This window comes from Ostrinia nubilalis, chromosome 15 (genome assembly GCF_963855985.1).
Source record: "Ostrinia nubilalis chromosome 15, ilOstNubi1.1, whole genome shotgun sequence".
NCBI lineage: Eukaryota > Metazoa > Arthropoda > Insecta > Lepidoptera > Crambidae > Ostrinia > Ostrinia nubilalis.
Genome location: NC_087102.1, coordinates 14,740,332 through 14,759,006, shown reverse-complemented (window position 1 = coordinate 14,759,006; position 18,675 = coordinate 14,740,332). Strand labels below are relative to the sequence as shown.

At 43.3% G+C, this 18,675-nt stretch overlaps 1 protein-coding gene across 1 annotated transcript in view; it reads left to right on the top strand.

Annotated features, from left to right (window-relative positions):
* Positions 1-3,811: 3,811 nt before the first annotated feature.
* Positions 3,812-18,675, top strand: part of LOC135079034 (disks large homolog 5) — a 44,704-nt gene continuing 29,840 nt past the window's right edge. Inside the window, 12 exon segments of the mRNA XM_063973664.1 lie at positions 3,812-3,929; positions 4,314-4,356; positions 4,452-4,507; positions 6,023-6,306; positions 7,745-7,860; positions 9,305-9,427; positions 9,908-10,025; positions 10,460-10,605; positions 12,128-12,251; positions 13,987-14,099; positions 14,203-14,309; positions 14,700-14,824. Coding sequence (XP_063829734.1) covers positions 4,462-4,507; positions 6,023-6,306; positions 7,745-7,860; positions 9,305-9,427; positions 9,908-10,025; positions 10,460-10,605; positions 12,128-12,251; positions 13,987-14,099; positions 14,203-14,309; positions 14,700-14,824 — 1,302 coding nt within the window. The 5' untranslated portion in view covers positions 3,812-3,929; positions 4,314-4,356; positions 4,452-4,461.

Sequence of the window (18,675 nt, the reverse complement as noted above, 5' to 3'; positions counted from 1 at the left end):
AAACAAGACTTCATCACACTTAACAAGCAGTTAAGTGAATAGTATAGTTTCTGAAGTTCAAATTAATATTTTCTTTTTTGTGCTTTTGAATTAATTTGACCATATTAATTGTGATTTGTATTTTGTACTCGACTACAATACCCAGTTAGGACTCGTATAGCAAGTGAGCGAGTGAGCCGGGACGCGTGGTGAGCAGTCCGGGTGTTATTCACATGTCAATATTTAAACAGAACTGAGCGAGCGAGATGTCACTAGTAGCAACACTGTCAAACAGAACTTTTTGCAACTATTTGAAGTTTAATAACTTTACGGATATATTTATTTTTGGTTCTACCCCCGAACTAGAATATGTAATGTAACTTAGTTTTTATTTTATTCCAAAACAAGTGTTTAGATATAAGTAACAATACCTAGATATAGAAGAGCCTCACTTCCTGGCACAGGTATATTTTTACCTAAAAGGAAGTTTGGTCAATATTTTAACTATTGTAAACCGTTTTATATTATGAAATAAATTATTTAAATTTAAATTATTTAAATTTAAATTTAAATTTAAATTTATTGATTGTTTTACTGTCCAGTGTGTTTTTTGATTACATCTGTGCATACAGTTTGTTTTCTGTTCTCGAAAATTTCATAATCAGTTCACATTCAATGTTGCGACTTTGTTGCATATTTTTAGTATTTTGACGATCACCCGGCGATGATACGCAAGTACTACAATAATTTCACTTCGCGATTAACGAGAGGTTTTGTCGCATCACTAGTTCACAGACTAAAAATATTTTTATGTCAGTTGGCCATTTTTGATGACATTTCTGCTGATTTCTAAAAAATTAGACTGTAGCTAGCTACTAAATTACTCGCCACTCGACTAAATTACTCGACTAATGCGAACAACACTATCGTTAGTCGTGATACAATAATCTCTACTTATCTTGCTTGTGGCCTTAGCTTGTGTTATGGCCCGTATGGTTCCAGAAAAGTAGAAAAGAACTACCTCGATTTTCCCGTGACGATCATGGTAAAAAGAGAGAAATTAAAGGAAATCGAGCCAAAATAAGTATTTGGCCTTACACTCGCCACACAGGCCAAGAGGGCTGGTAAAATAACAAAATAGTAGGCATAAGACTTAATAATGCTAATTTATTATGAAATAAAAAATACCTATCATTATCTGCCTGAGGTGTATAAAAGAGGAGAGTAAGTAGGTAGTTAAGTCTCTCGACGTGAACGTTGATTCCCAGGTGGGATAACAAGTAGTTTAAAATAATTAAAAACATACCAATATTATCAAGAATCTCCTCCTTTTTGAAGTCGGTTAAAAATAAGATTGTATGATCTTCAGAAGACACGTCTAGCCGTGTTATCGGTTTGAAAATGGTTTGAATGAGGCATGTAAGGTGCCGTTGGTGGTACCCACATAAGTGCCCACATAGAAACAAACAGGGTCGGACTGGGCCGGAAGGGCCCGGGTGGCGGATCGCAATCCCGAGGCCCGAGACTAGTCATGGTGATGGGATACGAGTATCGAAAAATACTGAGATACACAAATTGAGATAAACAAACTATAAAAAATTTATTACAATACTAAAATAAAGTAAAATAATAAGTACCTAGGTATTTACTACTTAATAACAAATAATAATATAAAGCTAGCCAATCAACATTTTTTTTAAAACAGGAGAACTTTCAGCTAAGCAGTTAATGACTCGATCGTAAAAGCTGCTGTTTTCGTCATCCTTGATTAGATCCGATTCTGTATTTAATACAGTGTGAGTCACGATAAAGTGCACATATGAAATTAGGTGAAACTAGATCTATTTTTATCGACAAAAAAGAGGTCAAAAATTTTTTGAGATTATTTTTTAATTTTTTATAGAATTTGATTGTTTTTTTTTCTTCCAATTACTTATTGTAAAGAAAACGTAATAACTTTTAAACTAAGAGGTATATCCTGATAAAATAAAAACAGTAATAATGCTAAATAACAGACGATACTAAAAAAATACATAAAATACTCCGAAAATGCCAAGAAATAATAAAAAATGATACTTTTTGAAAAAAATCTGCTTTTAAATTCGTGTTTTTTTGGTATAATTTCTCCAAAAATGCCCCTATAACAGGTGGTTTTTAATACTTTGCATTATTCTCTATCGTATTACCTTTGTAAAACCAAAAATCGCATGCCTCTATCCCTATCACAACATTTGCTATGATCGTTTGAACTAAGCCTCTCCGGGCGCGCCATTCAACGCTTCGTTAACAACGAAACTGAAAATGGCTCTAGATTTGTAATTTTGATAAAGAAAAGTTAGATTTCAAATAAAAACAAAAGATTTCGAAGTAAAATAAGCATTTTAGTTAAAACTAGCGGCCGCCCGCGACTTCGTACGCGTGGATCCCGTTTTACCCCCTTCATCTATCTTACGCGGTTTAATTTTTTTTTATACAAATGTTTTTACCCGCTAACTCCACAAAATCAACTTCGTACGCGTGAAAATAGTTTAAATACTATTTTCCGTGCTTGCAACATTTTTCTTTACTGCTTCGCCTCTATTAGTCGTAGAGTGATTGTATATATCCTATAGCCTTTCTCAATGTATGAGCTATTCAACACAAAATAATTATTTCAATCAAACTAGTAATTCTTGAGATTATCGCGTTCAAACAAACAAACAAAAAACTCTTCAGCGTTTTAATATGAACTTGTTGTTGTTGATTTTTGGCGTCGAACCTTAGACCAGGCATACGGCTAGGCAACGTAGTCGTGCAGGAGGATACAAGGAAGAGGGGCAGCCACATTAGGTAACACATAGTCGTTCAGGTGAGTGCCAAGAAGAGGTGCAGCAACCGCAGTTAAGGAACGGCTGGGACGAACAAGGATAGGCGCATCCACCTCGTAAGCCTTGATAGGGTTACACTGGTTGAGGCGCTCCTTTTCAAGACTTGGAAGCCTGCGGGTAACGAGCCATTGGACGTGGAGAGGGTCAATAATTATACACATATTTTCTACTTTGTCGAACATTTGCACGAGAACGGTTTGTTCAAAACATATGAATTTGGTCTTATTTAATGCAAGATTAAATGCCTTTCAACCGTCAGGAAGACCACTTTTCGATAGGGTAAGTCCTTTACGCGGTATAACCGGAAAACCGAAAGAGCGCCCCTTTCGGGGGCCCCCACTACTTACTTAAGCACAACTCCGTCGAAGTCGAAAACCTAGGAGAGTCTTTATGAGCAACTAATGAAGCCATTAAAGCACTTAAATCTTTAGTAGGAATTATTTCCGATTTAATTCATTTTTGTGTTTAATTCTATTGGCCTAATAAGCAAAAAGGATTTTTTATTTTTTGCTTATAACTTCTTTAATCTTTAATTTAGGGCAAAAAGTTATATGAACTGAAATGTATATTTGTAGGCAAATCAATTTTCTACAAATTATGACTGTACAATTTTTTGTATGACGCATAGTTTCCGAGACATGCACGCGGGCAACCGTAGCACAGGGGCCCCTGTCCTACGGTTGCCGCATGCCCCGCAACCCAGGCCCGTGGGGGGGCCCGCGCAGGCTGGGGCCCGGCTGGCAAATGCCACCTCGACTGTATGGCCAGTCCGACGCTGGAAACAAAAAAGAAGAAATAACAGGAAATAACGGTAATTAGCAGCTGACGAGAAAAGTATCATAATCACGTTTAATCGATAATTGAGTCGATACCGATTTTAGCTACCCTTTTTTTTAAGTACAACACTGGCCTATTTACAACTGGTAACATCGATTTAATATGTCCGACCATCCGTCATTCATTCATTCGCTTTGCTAAAAAAGGTAGAAGCGAGAAATGTTGGCAAATTAGTGACGATAAATACGTGTTATCTTTTTGTTTCAAGTTACACTTGGTACAAACAGTAATTCTGTGAGAATTGAGGTACGGATCGATCAGTGTATGATTTTGTGGGCTGTGGTTGTTGTTTACATTGTAAAATAGTAATTTCCTTGGTCTTTTGCCGTGATATTCATTTTGGTAGCGAAAGGACAGTTTTTGTTGCCTTTTCGGTGGTCGATAAGTGTTTCGGTTGTTCAGTGGTGGCATTGATGAACCGTGTCGATGTACTGTTACTCGATATTTGCGACAAAGCTTCAGATTGTTACTCGCATTGCCCTTTCATCCTGTCGACAGTTGCAACAGTGTACCTACTCGGCGGTTAGGTTTTGCAACAATCATTCGAGCGTAGAAAATGTGTCAAGTAGCCACCCTGTGTAATGGACAACAAAAGCAGTGATAAGCTCTAAAGCCCTGTTCTGTTTGCAGGTGCCACACTTGCTGACAATGGATGTTGCCCCCACAGTCTGAGGTAATGTGAACACCATTAATTATTTCTGTTATGTGTCATTATTGTTATGTGACTTGTATGAGTCTTGTATTATTATATTAATTTGTTTGTTATAGTTTCAGGTATATGATGGCATCTGGGACTTCATCTTTGGAGAGCAATGGAAGCAATGGTTTGTATAATCAACTATCTATTCAACTGATTGATTCAAGAACAATTAATAAATTTTTGTTGCTTATTAAATGTGTGCAACATTTATCGTTTCTCATTAAAACACAGGTTCTTTAACTTTAATTTTGAAATGATCAACTGCTCAATTATAAAATGGGGCAGTTTAATTTGCTTCTTGCTTTGTGTGAGCTCATTCATTCACCAAACATTTTCCTTAATAGTTTTTTAAACATTTTTTCTAGGTATTTAAGTACAAAGTTGCATTGAGATTTTTGGTCAAAGTTTTTGTCATTCAAGGATTGATGACAAACTTTTAATTATACCTTTGTCACATAATACCTACTTTTTGTCGAACTTAGTAATGTGAGATAGAACTACTTGTATGGCAAAGGGGTTTAAATATGAAATGTCTGACATCTTTTGAGTAAAATTCCCTGATATTAGTCCACAGTTTAAATAAAAATAAATAAATAAATATCCTTGGACATTTTACACTGCGCTTCTAGTCCCAAACTAAGCAAAGCTTGTACTATGGGTACTAGACAACGGATATAAACATACTTAAATACTTTTTTTTTTTAAAAGAGGATCAGATTATAAGTTAAACTAGAATCTGAAGAAGTGACCAAGTTTTAATTTTTCTTTACCAATAATTAATATAAATTACTTATCTTGTAGTAACAATTTATGGATGATTGAATAACTTTCAAGTGTTGCTCAATGCTCTGTTCTGCAGTTTAATTAATTGAGTTAATTGGACAATAAATCTCATACTAAATAGAGAATGTGTTGTTTTGTGCTGATGTTTATTTCCCCTGCTGTAAACTTCGTACTTACTTACCTACTTACTTTTAAAAAGGAACTTATTGAATTTTGACTCATTTTATTCAAGTTTATTGATTTATTTTGTCCTGATTGTCATCAGGTTGAGGTACATTTTTAAATATTGATGATTTTCTTATTTGAACAAGTTAAGGTTCAGTCAAACCAACGCGATCTCGCGAAAGCGGCTGAACCTTTATGAAATAAATACCTTATTTGAATAACTTCCTACTAATATTATATGAAACTAGCTTTCCGCCCGCGGCTTCGCCCGCGTGGAATTTTGTCTGTCACAGAAAAACTTTATCGCGCGCGTCCCTGTTTTAAAAACCGGGATAAAAACTATCCTATGTTCTTTCCCGGGACTCAAACTATCTCTATGCCAAATTTCATCAAAATCGGTTGCGAGGTTTAAGCGGGAAAGCGTAACAGACAGACAGACAGACAGAGTTACTTTCGCATTTATAATATTAGTTGGGATTAGTTGGGATAAATGGCTGTAAGAGTGATACATAACAAGCAAAGCCTTACATAATGTGGGACACAATAGCTGACTGCTTTTGGACATAATCTTTAACAATCCAAATCTTTCATATTAAATGTAGAAAAAGAGACATTATCTACTGTGTGGGTAATCACCAAAAACTAAATAAACCAATAAACCTGTCAGTACTCCAACTTCAAACCTTTTCAGAATCAATATCACACAGCTACGTGAGCAACGAGCGGCCCGTGCCGTCGATCCCTATCGAGTATGACGTGCTCACGCCGAGCCAGTGCTATGAGAAGCAGAACTACGGCAAGACTCACAGCTCGCACGTTATGAGCGGGCCGTACGAACCGCTGGGGCAGTACGACGTCATCAGCAAGCAGACCAACGAGAGCCTCAAGCAGCAGTGTGAAAAAGCCTTGCATGAGCTGAATCAGTTACGACGTCAGCACACGGAGACGTCACGTCGCTGCGAGCATGTTATGAAGGTACCGTTTACTTTATAACCTTAACTCTTGCTTCATATCCTTGCTACAGTCTCTGAAGCCGGATGGTCCTCAGTGTGACGTCATCAGTAGCTGACCAACGAGAGCCTCAAGCAGCAATGCGAAAAAGCCTTGCATGAGTTGAATCAGTTACGACGTCAGCACATGCAGACATCGCGTCGCTGCGAGCATGTTATGAAGGTAGCAGTTGCTTCATATCCTTAGCTAGTCTCTGGAGCCGGGTGGTCCTCAGTGTGACGTCATCAGCAAGTAGAGTAATGAGAGCTTCAAGCAGCAGTGTGAAAAAGCCTTGCATGTGCTGAATCAACTGCGGCGTCAGCACACAGGTATGTCGCGTCGCTGAGACTTGACTTGACTTGGCTGTATAACTCTGGCTATATTCTTAGCGGCTGCAGTGTGACGTCATCAGCAAGCAAACCAATGAGAGTCTCAAGCAGCAGTGCGAGAAGGCACTGCATGAGCTGAATCAGTTACGACGTCAGCACACGGAGACGTCGCGGCGCTGCGAGCATGTTATGAAGGTACTGTTTACTTTATAACCTTAACACTTGCTTCATATCCTTAGCTACAGTCTCTGAAGCCGGCAGATGTCTAGTGTGACGTCATCATCAGCAGTCCAACGAGAGTCTCAAGCAGCAGTGCAAGAAGGCCTTGCATGAGCTGAATCAGTTACGACATCAGCACATGCAGACATCGCGTCGCCGCGAGCATGTTATGAAGGTAGCAGTTGCTTCATATCCTTAGCTAGTCTCTGGCGCCGGGTGGTCCTCAGTGTGACGTCATCAGCAAGCAGACTAATGAGAGCTTCAAGCAACAGTGCGAAAAAGCCTTGCATGAGCTGAATCAACTGCGGCGTCAGCACACAGGTACGTCGCGTCGCTGAGAGCATGTTATGAAGGTACAACTGGCTGTATAACTCTGGCTATATTCTTAGCGGCTGCAGTGTGACGTCATCAGCAAGCAAACCAATGAGAGTCTCAAACAGCAGTGCAAGAAGGCCTAGCATGAGCTGAATCAGTTACGACGTCAGCACACGGAGACGTCGCGCCGCTGCGAGCATGTTATGAAGGTACCAGTTGCTTCACATCCTTAGGTATAGTCTCTGGAGCTGGCTAGTCTCCAGTGTGACGTCATCAGCGGTAGACCAACGAAAACAGCCTCAAGCAGCAGTGCGAGGTTTCATTGACTAGACCAGTTGCGACTACAAATGGCAGCAGTCAGCACACAGGAATTTAGCAACACAGTTTTGTATCTGGCACAGTCTGACCAGTCAGGTTAGGGCGCTTTCAAAAGGCGTGAGGAACTGACTGAGGCGTAGAGGCGCCACTGCAGCGTTTCCTCACGCCTCTGTATCTCAATGTTAGTGTCGTCGTTTTAGATTTTCTACTCTCATTATAATGAAAATATTGTTTGTCCCCAGGAGCTGGAATATTTTCGCGGACAACATCGCGCCGCCATGAACCAGCTCGAGGTGTCCGCGGCCGAGGCTAGCAGCCTCCGCGGCAAGTATGGCGACCTGCTCAACGATAACCAGCGGTGAGTGGAGTTGACTGACTACAGAACTGACGGTTATGGTGGGAAGAAAAGGGTTCTGTAGAGAGACTTGATAGTGCAGCAATATACTGAGTTACCAGCTCGAAGTGTCCGCGGCCGAGGCCAGCAGCCTCCGCGGCAAGTATGGCGACCTGCTCAACGATAACCAGCGGTGAGTGGAGTTGACTGACTACAGAACTGACGGTTATGGTGGGAAGTAAAGGGTTCTGTAGAGAGACTTGATAGTGCAGCAATATACTGAGTTACCAGCTCGAAGTGTCCGCGGCCGAGGCCAGCAGCCTCCGCAGCAAGTATGGCGACCTGCTCAACGATAACCAGCGGTGAGTGGAGTTGACTGACTACAGAACTGACGGTTATGGTGGGAAGTAAAGGGTTCTGTAGAGAGACTTGATAGTGCAGCAATATACTGAGTTACCAGCTCGAGTTGTCCGTGGCCGAAGCCAGCAGCCTCCGCGGCAAGTATGGCGACCTGCTCAACGATAACCAGCGGTGAGTGGAGTTGACTGATTCCAGAAGTGAGGGTAGTGGTGGGAAGACAGGCGTTCTGTAGGGAGACTTGATAGTGCAGCAATGTACTGAGTTACCAGCTCGAGGTGTCCGTGGCCGAAACCAGCAGCCTCCGCGGCAAGTATGGCGACCTGCTCAACGATAACCAGCGGTGAGTGGGCTTGACTGCAGAACGTAGGGTAGTGGTGGGAAAAGAGGGGTTCTGTAGAGGCTTGATAGTGCAGCAGGAACCGAGTTTCTTTAGGTGTCCATAGTGCAGCAATATGGCGACCTGCTCAACAATAACAAGCGGTGAGTGGAAGTGATAGTGGTTGTAGAAAGACAAGACCTCTTCGAGCGTAGTATGCCTGTCTAGCAGTAGTCTGAGGAGTTTAAACCCTGAGATATCGACGTTTATCACGAATCTCACGCCCGTATTCACAAATGATGCTTGCTTAAGTGAAGCAGCAAATTGAACGCACAGCGTTGAATAGAGCTCTGTGATTGGTTTGTGTGTCACCCTGTGCGTCCACGCGCACTGTGAGAACTCATAGTAATGACAGGTTAGGGCTAGCTAGGTAATCGGAAGGTGCTATTTTTGGTAAAAAAAATGTTCCTATGATATGTTGCTTCGGGACGAGTGAAGGGGCCGATTATCTCACAGCATTCCTTACTTGTGTATGTCCTCGCTGAGTCCAAGTTGTGGGTATCCTCTAGTTCAGTGGTTCGCAAAGTTGTCTGGGCTACGACTCGTCTAATACAAGTTCCCAAACTCGGGACCCACCTATAGGAAGTTTCGCCCGTTGTCCAGCGGTTGGATGGGTAAGGTGGAGTCTCATTCTACGGGCAGGGCCCACTCAATGTTCGCTCGCGATAGTTTGGGAAACCCTGCTCTAGTTTCTATCACTTCTGCTGACTAACAGTTCTTTTTACCATTTAGCTTGGAGCGCGAGGTGCAGCACCTGCAGCAGAGCAGCAACCCGGAGACCAGCTCGGAGGCGCTGGTGCACACGCTCAGGAAGCACGAAGCGCTCAAGGAGGAGTTTGACTGCTTCCAGAAGAGGTTAGTCTGTAGATAAGGTGATAATAGCCCAACGGTGGCCGACTCGAGATCCGCTGAACTCTGCCACCGCTGGACTTTTGTGCACAGGCATTTAAACTTATTACAGTCAGCGTCAAAATAGTTCGGGACACACAAAGTAGCCAAAAAGTTCGCCACACGTCTTTGTTGCAATAGGAATAAGGTTGTTAGTGTTATGAACTTTTGGTCACTTTGGGTTTGGGTGCCACGACTATTTGACGCTGATTGTACGAAAAAAAAGTTTGCACTAGTATTGTCCCGTAACCAGGCAGGGGGTAAATAGATCCCACATCAATTCGAAGTTTATGTTATGAAGATACTATTCAAAATCATAAGTTTGGTTATGGGTTTAAAGTTCAATGCATCACCTTGGGTAAAGTTTATCTACACGTTTCAAAACATCTCACGTTATCACTAAAAATATCATCCTGTGAATTTATTTATGTTCTGTATTATTTTTAGGTATGAGGACCTAATAGAAACCCACAACACGACGCTAGAAAAGCTGCGGATAGTTCAGGAAGAGAACAGCAGACTTAAAACTCAATTACATGATCTCACACAAGAAAGGAATTCTGTGGTAAGTTTCACTCAGATCTTGAGGATTATATTCTGATGTATTTTACAAATTGATATCTTTTCTTCTTCTTAAGACTAAAATTTGTTATGATATTTACATAGTTATTTCTTTCTGTTATTTGTTGGATGTAAGATTTTCATTTTCCTAACAAAACTCTTGTTTTTTTTACTCATATTCTGCATTGATGTGGTCACATAAAAACTCGATTCCAATAATGTGCGCGCGATTCGACTTTCAAAATTTAAAGCGCATTTAAGCAAAAATGTTTATTACGTCATCCATAAATAGGATGTAAGCGGCACTAATTCAGTGGGGCTACTTCATTACTTCGTTTCCACATTTTTTCTTACGCTCGATGTCAGATTTGTTTCTATAAAATCCGGCTTTAATGCTCTTAGGGTGATTCTGCACTGTAATATCTCTATTCACTTTAGATCCGCGAGCGCAACGCTCTGAAACAGCAAGTAGCGAGCGTAGTGCGGCAGTGGGAGGGCAACGTGCGCGACCGCGCCGACATGAAGCGGCTGACGGACGAGCGCAACGCCGCCATTCACGAGTACACGCTCATTATGAGCGAGAGGTCAGTACGATTAGAGAGACAACAGTCGTCGCTAGAGCCCTTGCCCACGGCAGGCCTGTTCATCTCCGCGAGTTTATATCGAAAACAAAACACGCACGATGGCCCACCTACAGGATACTATTCGACAAGGCCTCACATACGAGCGAACATTGACTCACGCACGCGTATTCTTGTGTATGATGGAAGAAAATAAAGAAAATGGTGTAGTAAATACTGTGCAATATTTAACTGCCTAAATAATAATAAAAACACAGAATGTACTTTTCTAAGTTGCCTCAAGACACTGATAGGTAAATAAGTAGTTAGTATTATTCATGATAATTCATGTATTTCCTCCGCCATTTTCCTCAGTTTGGCACCTCACGTCACATCATTTTACCGAAGTCAGCCCTATAGCTTCGGCGCAGTGCCGATCACTGACGTTTGTCAACAAAATGGTGCTTGACTCTTGAGACAGGCTAAATTACACCATATTGTTAATGACATTGAGCATACATTTTTTAAATACCTTCGCGAAGTAAAACTTCTGTACGTAGTACTTATTATTATTCTGTGCCCACGGCGACTTTTTACTGAACGCTGTTTACGAAACGCGACAGCATGGCTACTAACGCGCCTTAGTCGTATTTGCAACGCACTACAGAAGTGATGCCAACGCGCTACTAAAGCGCTACAGCAGCGCGACTGCATCGCTACAAAAAGTCGCTGTCGGCGAAGGCCCTTTGCCCAATGACCACCACTACTGGATTGAGGTTGAGAGCCATCTGCGCTCACCTATTGCCCGGTGAAGCTGAGAAAGCCGCTCACGGCTATCAGCAATGTACGTCCGGGAAAAAAACCGCCGCTACTGGATAAAGACCTTCCCCAGATTTCTAAAACGACCGGTCTTCCGCTGCATTAAAAGTACAAACAAGTTCATAGCCGACTCCACGCAGCACCAGACCACATGTTTTCGCCACGACGTATTTCTCTACGTACTATTTTTATTGTGTCGTTAACTACGGATGGTCGTTGTCGTGTCGTTGCGGAAATACTTGGGGGAGAACTTTGTCTAGCAGTGGACGTAATTTGGCAGAAACGACATAGAAACTAGTTGTGTGGCGACGACATTGCGTCTGATTATGCTGCTGCGTGTAGTTGCCTACGAATTTATATCTAAACTGGAAAGTTTAGATGCACGCGCATTATTTGCAGCAAATAATGGAAGGAAGCGTTCACCACGCTTACCTACCATCAAGTGACAACTAAACTGAACACTGCATTGAATTGAATTCTTTACTCCTTTTTTTGTTCTTCTTTTTTTTAACTTCTTCTCTTCCTTTCTTTTGTTTTACCCTTATTTTCTCCTGGAACATGACACCGCCACGTAAGCCGTGTAGGTCAAACTCTCCCTTTTGCCTTTGGTAAAGAGACGGTCGTCCTCTTGCACTGGATAATGACCTGATGATAATCTATCCGGTGGTGTCACGTCCCCTTTTCTGTTCGACACAATTGAGCAATGCACGATAAGGCGTCGTTACAGGGACACGGTGCACAAGGAGATGGAAAAGCTGTCGGACGACCTGCAGGCGGCCATGAAGCGCGTCGCCGCGCTCGAGGCAGCGCTGCAGGCGTCGCGCGACGAGCAGCGCGCCACCGCCCTGCAGGTACCGACACTAACTAGTGATGTATAAGACTCGAGGCGTCGAGTCGTCGAGCTTCATACAAACGAGGCGAGCCCTGGTAAACGACTCTGAGCTCTCGGCAAAAGGACTCGGAAGCCTCGAGCCTTGTACATCACTAACACTAGCACGAGGCGGCGGTACAGGACACGGGACAAGCAGATGCAGCTGTCGGACGACCTGCAGGCCGCCATGAAGCGCGAGCAGCGCGCCACCGCCCTGCAGGTACCGACACTAACTAGTGATGTATAAGACTCGAGGCGTCGAGTCGTCGAGCTTCATACAAACGAGGCGAGCCCTGGTAAACGACTCTGAGCTCTCGGCAAAAGGACTCGGAAGCCTCGAGCCTTGTACATCACTAACACTAGCACGAGGCGGCGGTACAGGACACGGGACAAGCAGATGCAGCTGTCGGACGACCTGCAGGCCGCCATGAAGCGCGAGCAGCGCGCCACCGCCCTGCAGGTACCGACACTAGCACGAGGCGGCGGTACAGGACACGGGACAAGCAGATGCAGCTGTCGGACGACCTGCAGGCCGCCATGAAGCGCGAGCAGCGCGCCACCGCCCTGCAGGTACCGACACTAGCACGAGGCGGCGGTACAGGACACGGGACAAGCAGATGCAGCTGTCGGACGACCTGCAGGCCGCCATGAAGCGCGAGCAGCGCGCCACCGCCCTGCAGGTACCGACACTAGCACGAGGCGGCGGTACAGGACACGGGACAAGCAGATGCAGCTGTCGGACGACCTGCAGGCCGCCATGAAGCGCGAGCAGCGCGCCACCGCCCTGCAGATACCGACACTAGCACGAGGCGGCGGTACAGGACACGGGACAAGCAGATGCAGCTGTCGGACGACCTGCAGGCCGCCATGAAGCGCGAGCAGCGCGCCACCGCCCTGCAGGTACGTACTACTGAAGTCCGGTCGCCGAGCTGATAGAATTTCGTCCAATGACCCCAAGCTACCCATCTCGCGCGTATATCGCTGTCGCGACTGTGCGACGCGCGGCCGTAGTGAGTGTGCGAGCGCGATAGCAATATCACACACATGTGAAACACGCGAGCGATAAGGATGGGTAGCTTGGGGTCATTGGACGAAATTCTATCAGCTCGGCAACCGGACTTTAACTACGTGGCTCGCTCACTCGCTCGTGTCAGTCAAATGACGTCCACTGCTGGACAAAGGCCTCATATCCAGGTTCTTCTAGCCACCTTCACCAGATCGACGGTCCACCTAGTGGGGGGCCTGCTCACGCTAAGTCTTCCGGCTCATGATCGCCACGTGAATATTAAGTGGCTGTTGCCAGGCCTATCTCGTTCACCGTGTAGGTTTCGAAAATATGCTTACGCGCGGTGACCCAACGCGGTGTGCTAATCCGGGAGACACTCGCGAGGAGTTAGGTGAGATGCACGCGCACGATTGTTAATCTTTTCTCCCAATTAAAGAAGTAGAAAGAAAAAGATAACGTTTAATTTTGGATCTCGATAGGTACCTAAATGAAACGGTGCCCAACTCTGAAGCGAGCTATATTACAGCTGTTCATTGTTTTTGTGATAAGAGTCTGCTCTCTGGCACGACACATGACGCGTCTGAACTAAAAGTGTAAAATAAATTCTAATTAATTGGCTGTTGCCATCTCTTTCGCACGATATTGCTAAAAGCAACAACAACATTTCCAGCAAATGTGAAGACAAGTTTTAACAAGACAATGTTTATAGGCGGAGAGCTTGCGTCGCGAGATCGAATCGGCGCTGGTGGACCGCGACCGCGCCATCAAGGAGTGCAGCGACCTCAAGACGCCGCAGAACGCAAACACGCTCGCCAAGTCACGGTAAGTTATATGTCGACGTAATAAGTGTTATTTTGCAACGAAAAATTATAGCTATGATACAAAGATGTATGAAAATTTTATAATGTGTACATTTATTTGACAGGCAAGACAATTCCGCGTATCACCATTTGGGCTTAGCAAGTGGTGTGGGTAACGACGGATTTCTCAACGGGCAGCACTCCAATGATCCCTCATTGGATAAGTTGCAAGGTAATATACCGCAATAACCTCTCCAATTTCTAAATTTATCTGGCCAGCCTGAGGAGTATAGGCCGAATTCATCATTTGGGTTGCAGAGATCATCAGCAGCGTAGCAATTTTCATGTATCTTTTAACGAAAAAGTTACATAAGGTATTTTCTCTGTAAGCTGTTTCACGAATATGTCCTATATTATCAATAGAAGGTTTAGCAAAGTGCGGACCTAGAGTTTGTTGATTGTAGTTCTTAAAAAAACCTTCATTTGCCTCCGAGAAAAAAAACCAATAGTCCAGAGGCGGTAATTTCATACCAGCGTTCCTAGGATTGCGAGTCACCTAGTCCGACACCAATCACCCTTGGGCTATGTCGCCTCAATGACCTGATGTTATTATGTCCTGCAGGGCTGTCGACGGAGGGCGGGGAGGCGGACCGCGGTGAGGCGGATGCCAACCCTGAGCTCCAGCGCTTGCACAAGCAGCTCGAGCGCCTGCAGGCCGAGCTGCAGGACGCGCAGCAGGAGGCCGAGGTACCACCACCACACCACCTGCTATTGTTCCACCACGCCACCACCTACTATTGTTCCACCACGCCACCACCTACTATTATTCCACCACGCCACCACCTACTATTGTTCCACCACGCCACCACCTACTATTGTTCCACCACGCCACCACCTACTATTGTTCCACCACGCCACCACCTACTATTGTTCCACCACGCCACACTGTAGAGTACATTTCATACCGTCACACCTTCGTTCGTTCGTTCGTTCAGCCAAATGACATCAGACAAATTTCCACAATGAACAGTCCTGCACTGCCCGTATCCAGACTCTTCTCGCGACCTACACCAGATCGTCGGTCCACCTAATAGGAGGCCTGCCCACGCTACGTCTTCCAGCCCGCGGTCGCCACTCGAGAACTTTTCTGCCCCAACGGCCATCGTCTCTACGAGCTATGTGCCCCGCCCACTGCCACTTGATTTTAGCAATTCTGCGAGTTATGTCGGTCACTTTGGTTCTCTTGCGGATCTCCTCATTTCTGATTCGATCACGCATGGAAACCCCGAGCATACGAGCACCGTTCACACCTCCCGCCGCGAAATTGCCAACTAAACGACTTCCATACACATCTCTGCGTTTGTTTGCTCTCTTTATGTACCTACTACGGCCCGAGTAAAGCCTTTAGGAATAATTGTCAGAAAGCAAAAGTACTTTAGTGTTAACATCTAAGGGCCTACACGTATACCAAGACTTGACCTTAAGGCTTGGTATTTCTTCTAAAGTAGGTATTTCGCGCTGTCAAAAACTGCGCGCGCAATTCTTCGCCGAAAACAGCGCGTCAAAGAGCTCCCGCCACAATTTCCAGCTACACAGTATAGAAATACGCAGTTGGTTAGGTTAGGTTGACTTCCTTCCCTTCAAGCGTCACACTCACAACACTTTCTAATAGAAATCATATCCAAGTGATACAAATTAAAACACCTTTCAGACTTTTTGGGAATATATTCTAGAATCGAATAAATATAAAATATAACTGCAGAAGTAAACACAGTTCAAAGTGGCCGTGGCGTCGCCCGACCTTCTGGAAGCTCTGCGCCGGCTTAAAGAATTTCAAGATTACGTCACCCGACCTATCGGTAGGCCCTTGGGAGCTTGAGCGATTGGATTTTTTTTATGATGAGTTACTCTTAGTAGCGATTATTTAGAGCTTGGATAATAAATTTAATTATAGTTGTTGCAATTCACGAAGCTTTGCATGTGGTTAATAACATTAATCAGTATAGGTACGCATCAATTTTGTTCAGTCTCTTTGTTTATTAATAAATAAAAATATCATACTAAAATTGCAGAAACATATTTGTTTGTATTGGTCTGGGTGTTTTCTTTCTATAATATGTATGACGTATGTACGGGGTTCTGTACCTATCGAAAATTGCTATGAGCATCACACGCGGTTACCTGCGTACCTCTGTGCACTCATGGGAGTTTAAGCAGAGGTCCCTAGAGTTTGACTTTGAGCTTTGTTTATAGTCATTACGAAGCAGACTGATGGGAAACTGCACTGTCTTGAATTCGAAAGGCTAATTTGACGGTGTTTGGGGAATTCTAGGAATAAATACAGAGTCTCCTCATTGAGATTGAGACATTTCAATTTGAGATTTCACTTGACATTGAACACAATCTGAAATGGAGTTTTCAAACACTTGTAAAAATAAAAAGTAATTAAATCAAAGGCACTAAGTAGTATTGATATCAACTTCGAAGAAAATGACTGCCAAAATTACTTTCTACCCGTTCCACACGTCTTTCATGAATTATATTAAGGTATTGTTAAACTAAATTTCAAGTAGATTGAACCAAGGAATCACTTTGTCCCATACAAACTTTGCCCCCTTTTTTCACCCCCTTCATTTCATGACCCCATTTCGGAAAATCTGTTCTTATGAGATGCCTACGTCATAAAAAGAACACAACTTCCAACTTTCAGGTCTCTACGATATCCGTCAGTCATTTAGGACAAAGCATTTTTATTAGTTGTTCAAAACTCTATCGTTCCAGGTATGTCATTGACAGGAGGGCGCTACTATCTTAATGGGTTATTCATTAGTCCACTTGACATTTCAGAATCGTTTGACTTTAGATACCTAAGCGATTTGATATTCGGAGTCTTTTAATGAAATCAAGTTCTGAAATAACTTGAGGTGTTGTACCCGATCAAGCTTTTCATTGCAGGACAGTTAAATAGTTTTATTATTAGTTTCTTCTCTAAGTCTTAATTTGTCAGAGTAGGTAAAGGCTCCATGAGAGCAAAATTTAGCTTTTTAATAGTTTTTAATTTTTTTCTTGAAATATTTGACGCCTTGTAATCTCTTGTAATCTCTCGTTAATATAGGTCCACACAAATAAAGAATGTTTGACTTCGACTTTAATAATTATCATCATCATCATCATCATTTCAGCCATAGGACGTCCACTGCTGAACATAGGCCTCCCCCAATGCTTTCCATGTTGATCGATTGGCAGCGGTCTGCGTCCAGCGCTTCCCTGCTACCTTTACGATGTCGTCGGTCCACCTTGTAGGTGGACGTCCCACGCTGCGTTTTCCGGTACGCGGCCTCCATTCCAGAACCTTTCTGCCCCATCGGCCGTCAGTTCTGCGTACTATGTGCCCTGCCCATTGCCACTTCAGCTTGCTAATCCGTCGGGCTATGTCAGCGACTTTGGTTCGTTTACGGATCTCCTCATTTCTGATTCGATCTCGCAAAGAAACACCAAGCATAGCCCTCTCCATAGCACGCTGTGCAACTTTGAGCTTCTGTATAAGGCCTATAGTGAGAGGCCACGTTTCCGAGCCATAAGTTATCACAGTAGTCATGGCAGAATCGTTGGAAGATCTTGGCACAATGCTCGAAGACCTTAATCGAGTTTCCCAACAGGTAGGCCTGAGGATGAACATGGACAAAACGAAGCTTATGTCGAATGTCCGTGTTACGCCCTACCCAGTTTCAGTTGGGAGCTCAATTCTCGAGATTGTCGACAAGTATGTCTACCTCGGACAAACGATCCAGCTAGGTAGGTCCAATTTCGAGAAGGAGGTCAATCGTCGAATCCAACTCGGCTGGGCAGCGTTCGGGAAACTACGCAACATCTTTTCGTCCAAAATACCTCAATGCCTGAAGACTAGAGTGTATAACCAATGTGTGTTTAATAATTATGCTCTTACATAATTATAAATAAACTAGCTTTCCGCCCGCCGCTTCGCCCGCGTGGAATTTTTTGGTTTTTATATAACCTATTACACTCAGATATAATGTGGCTTTCTATTGGTGAAAGATTTTTTAAAATCAGTTCAGTAGATCCCGAGATTACCCCTTACAATTTAACAAATATACAAACACACAATTAACTCATTGGTTTTGTCTCATATTTGAGGAATGTATCATGAGTAGAGTCTTAGTTTAAAAGGATGCCAACGATTTAAATTTCAATAGGTAGACAAAATTCAGAATTCTTAATTATCAAAAATTTTAGCTTTCTCCAGTAACACTGGTATTATTATACTGTGACTCATCAAAGTCATCATTGTCAAAAATATTGACAAATCGAGAACTGTCACGGCCAAAAAACTGGCACGCGTCCGTCCTCCGTAAGCGCCACCGCGCGACTGATTGAGATTGTCCAAGCCGTCATGGGCGATATTTTCCACATTTTTTAACATAGTAACTAAATAAGACGCAATATAAAAATTTCATCCGTTAAAAGCCCTCAAGTTATTTCTGAACTTTAGTTTAGTAAAAGATTCAGAATCTCAAATCGCTTATTTTAAAAATAAAACCAAAATTAGAAAACGAATAGAGGTAACTTTGGGAATTTAT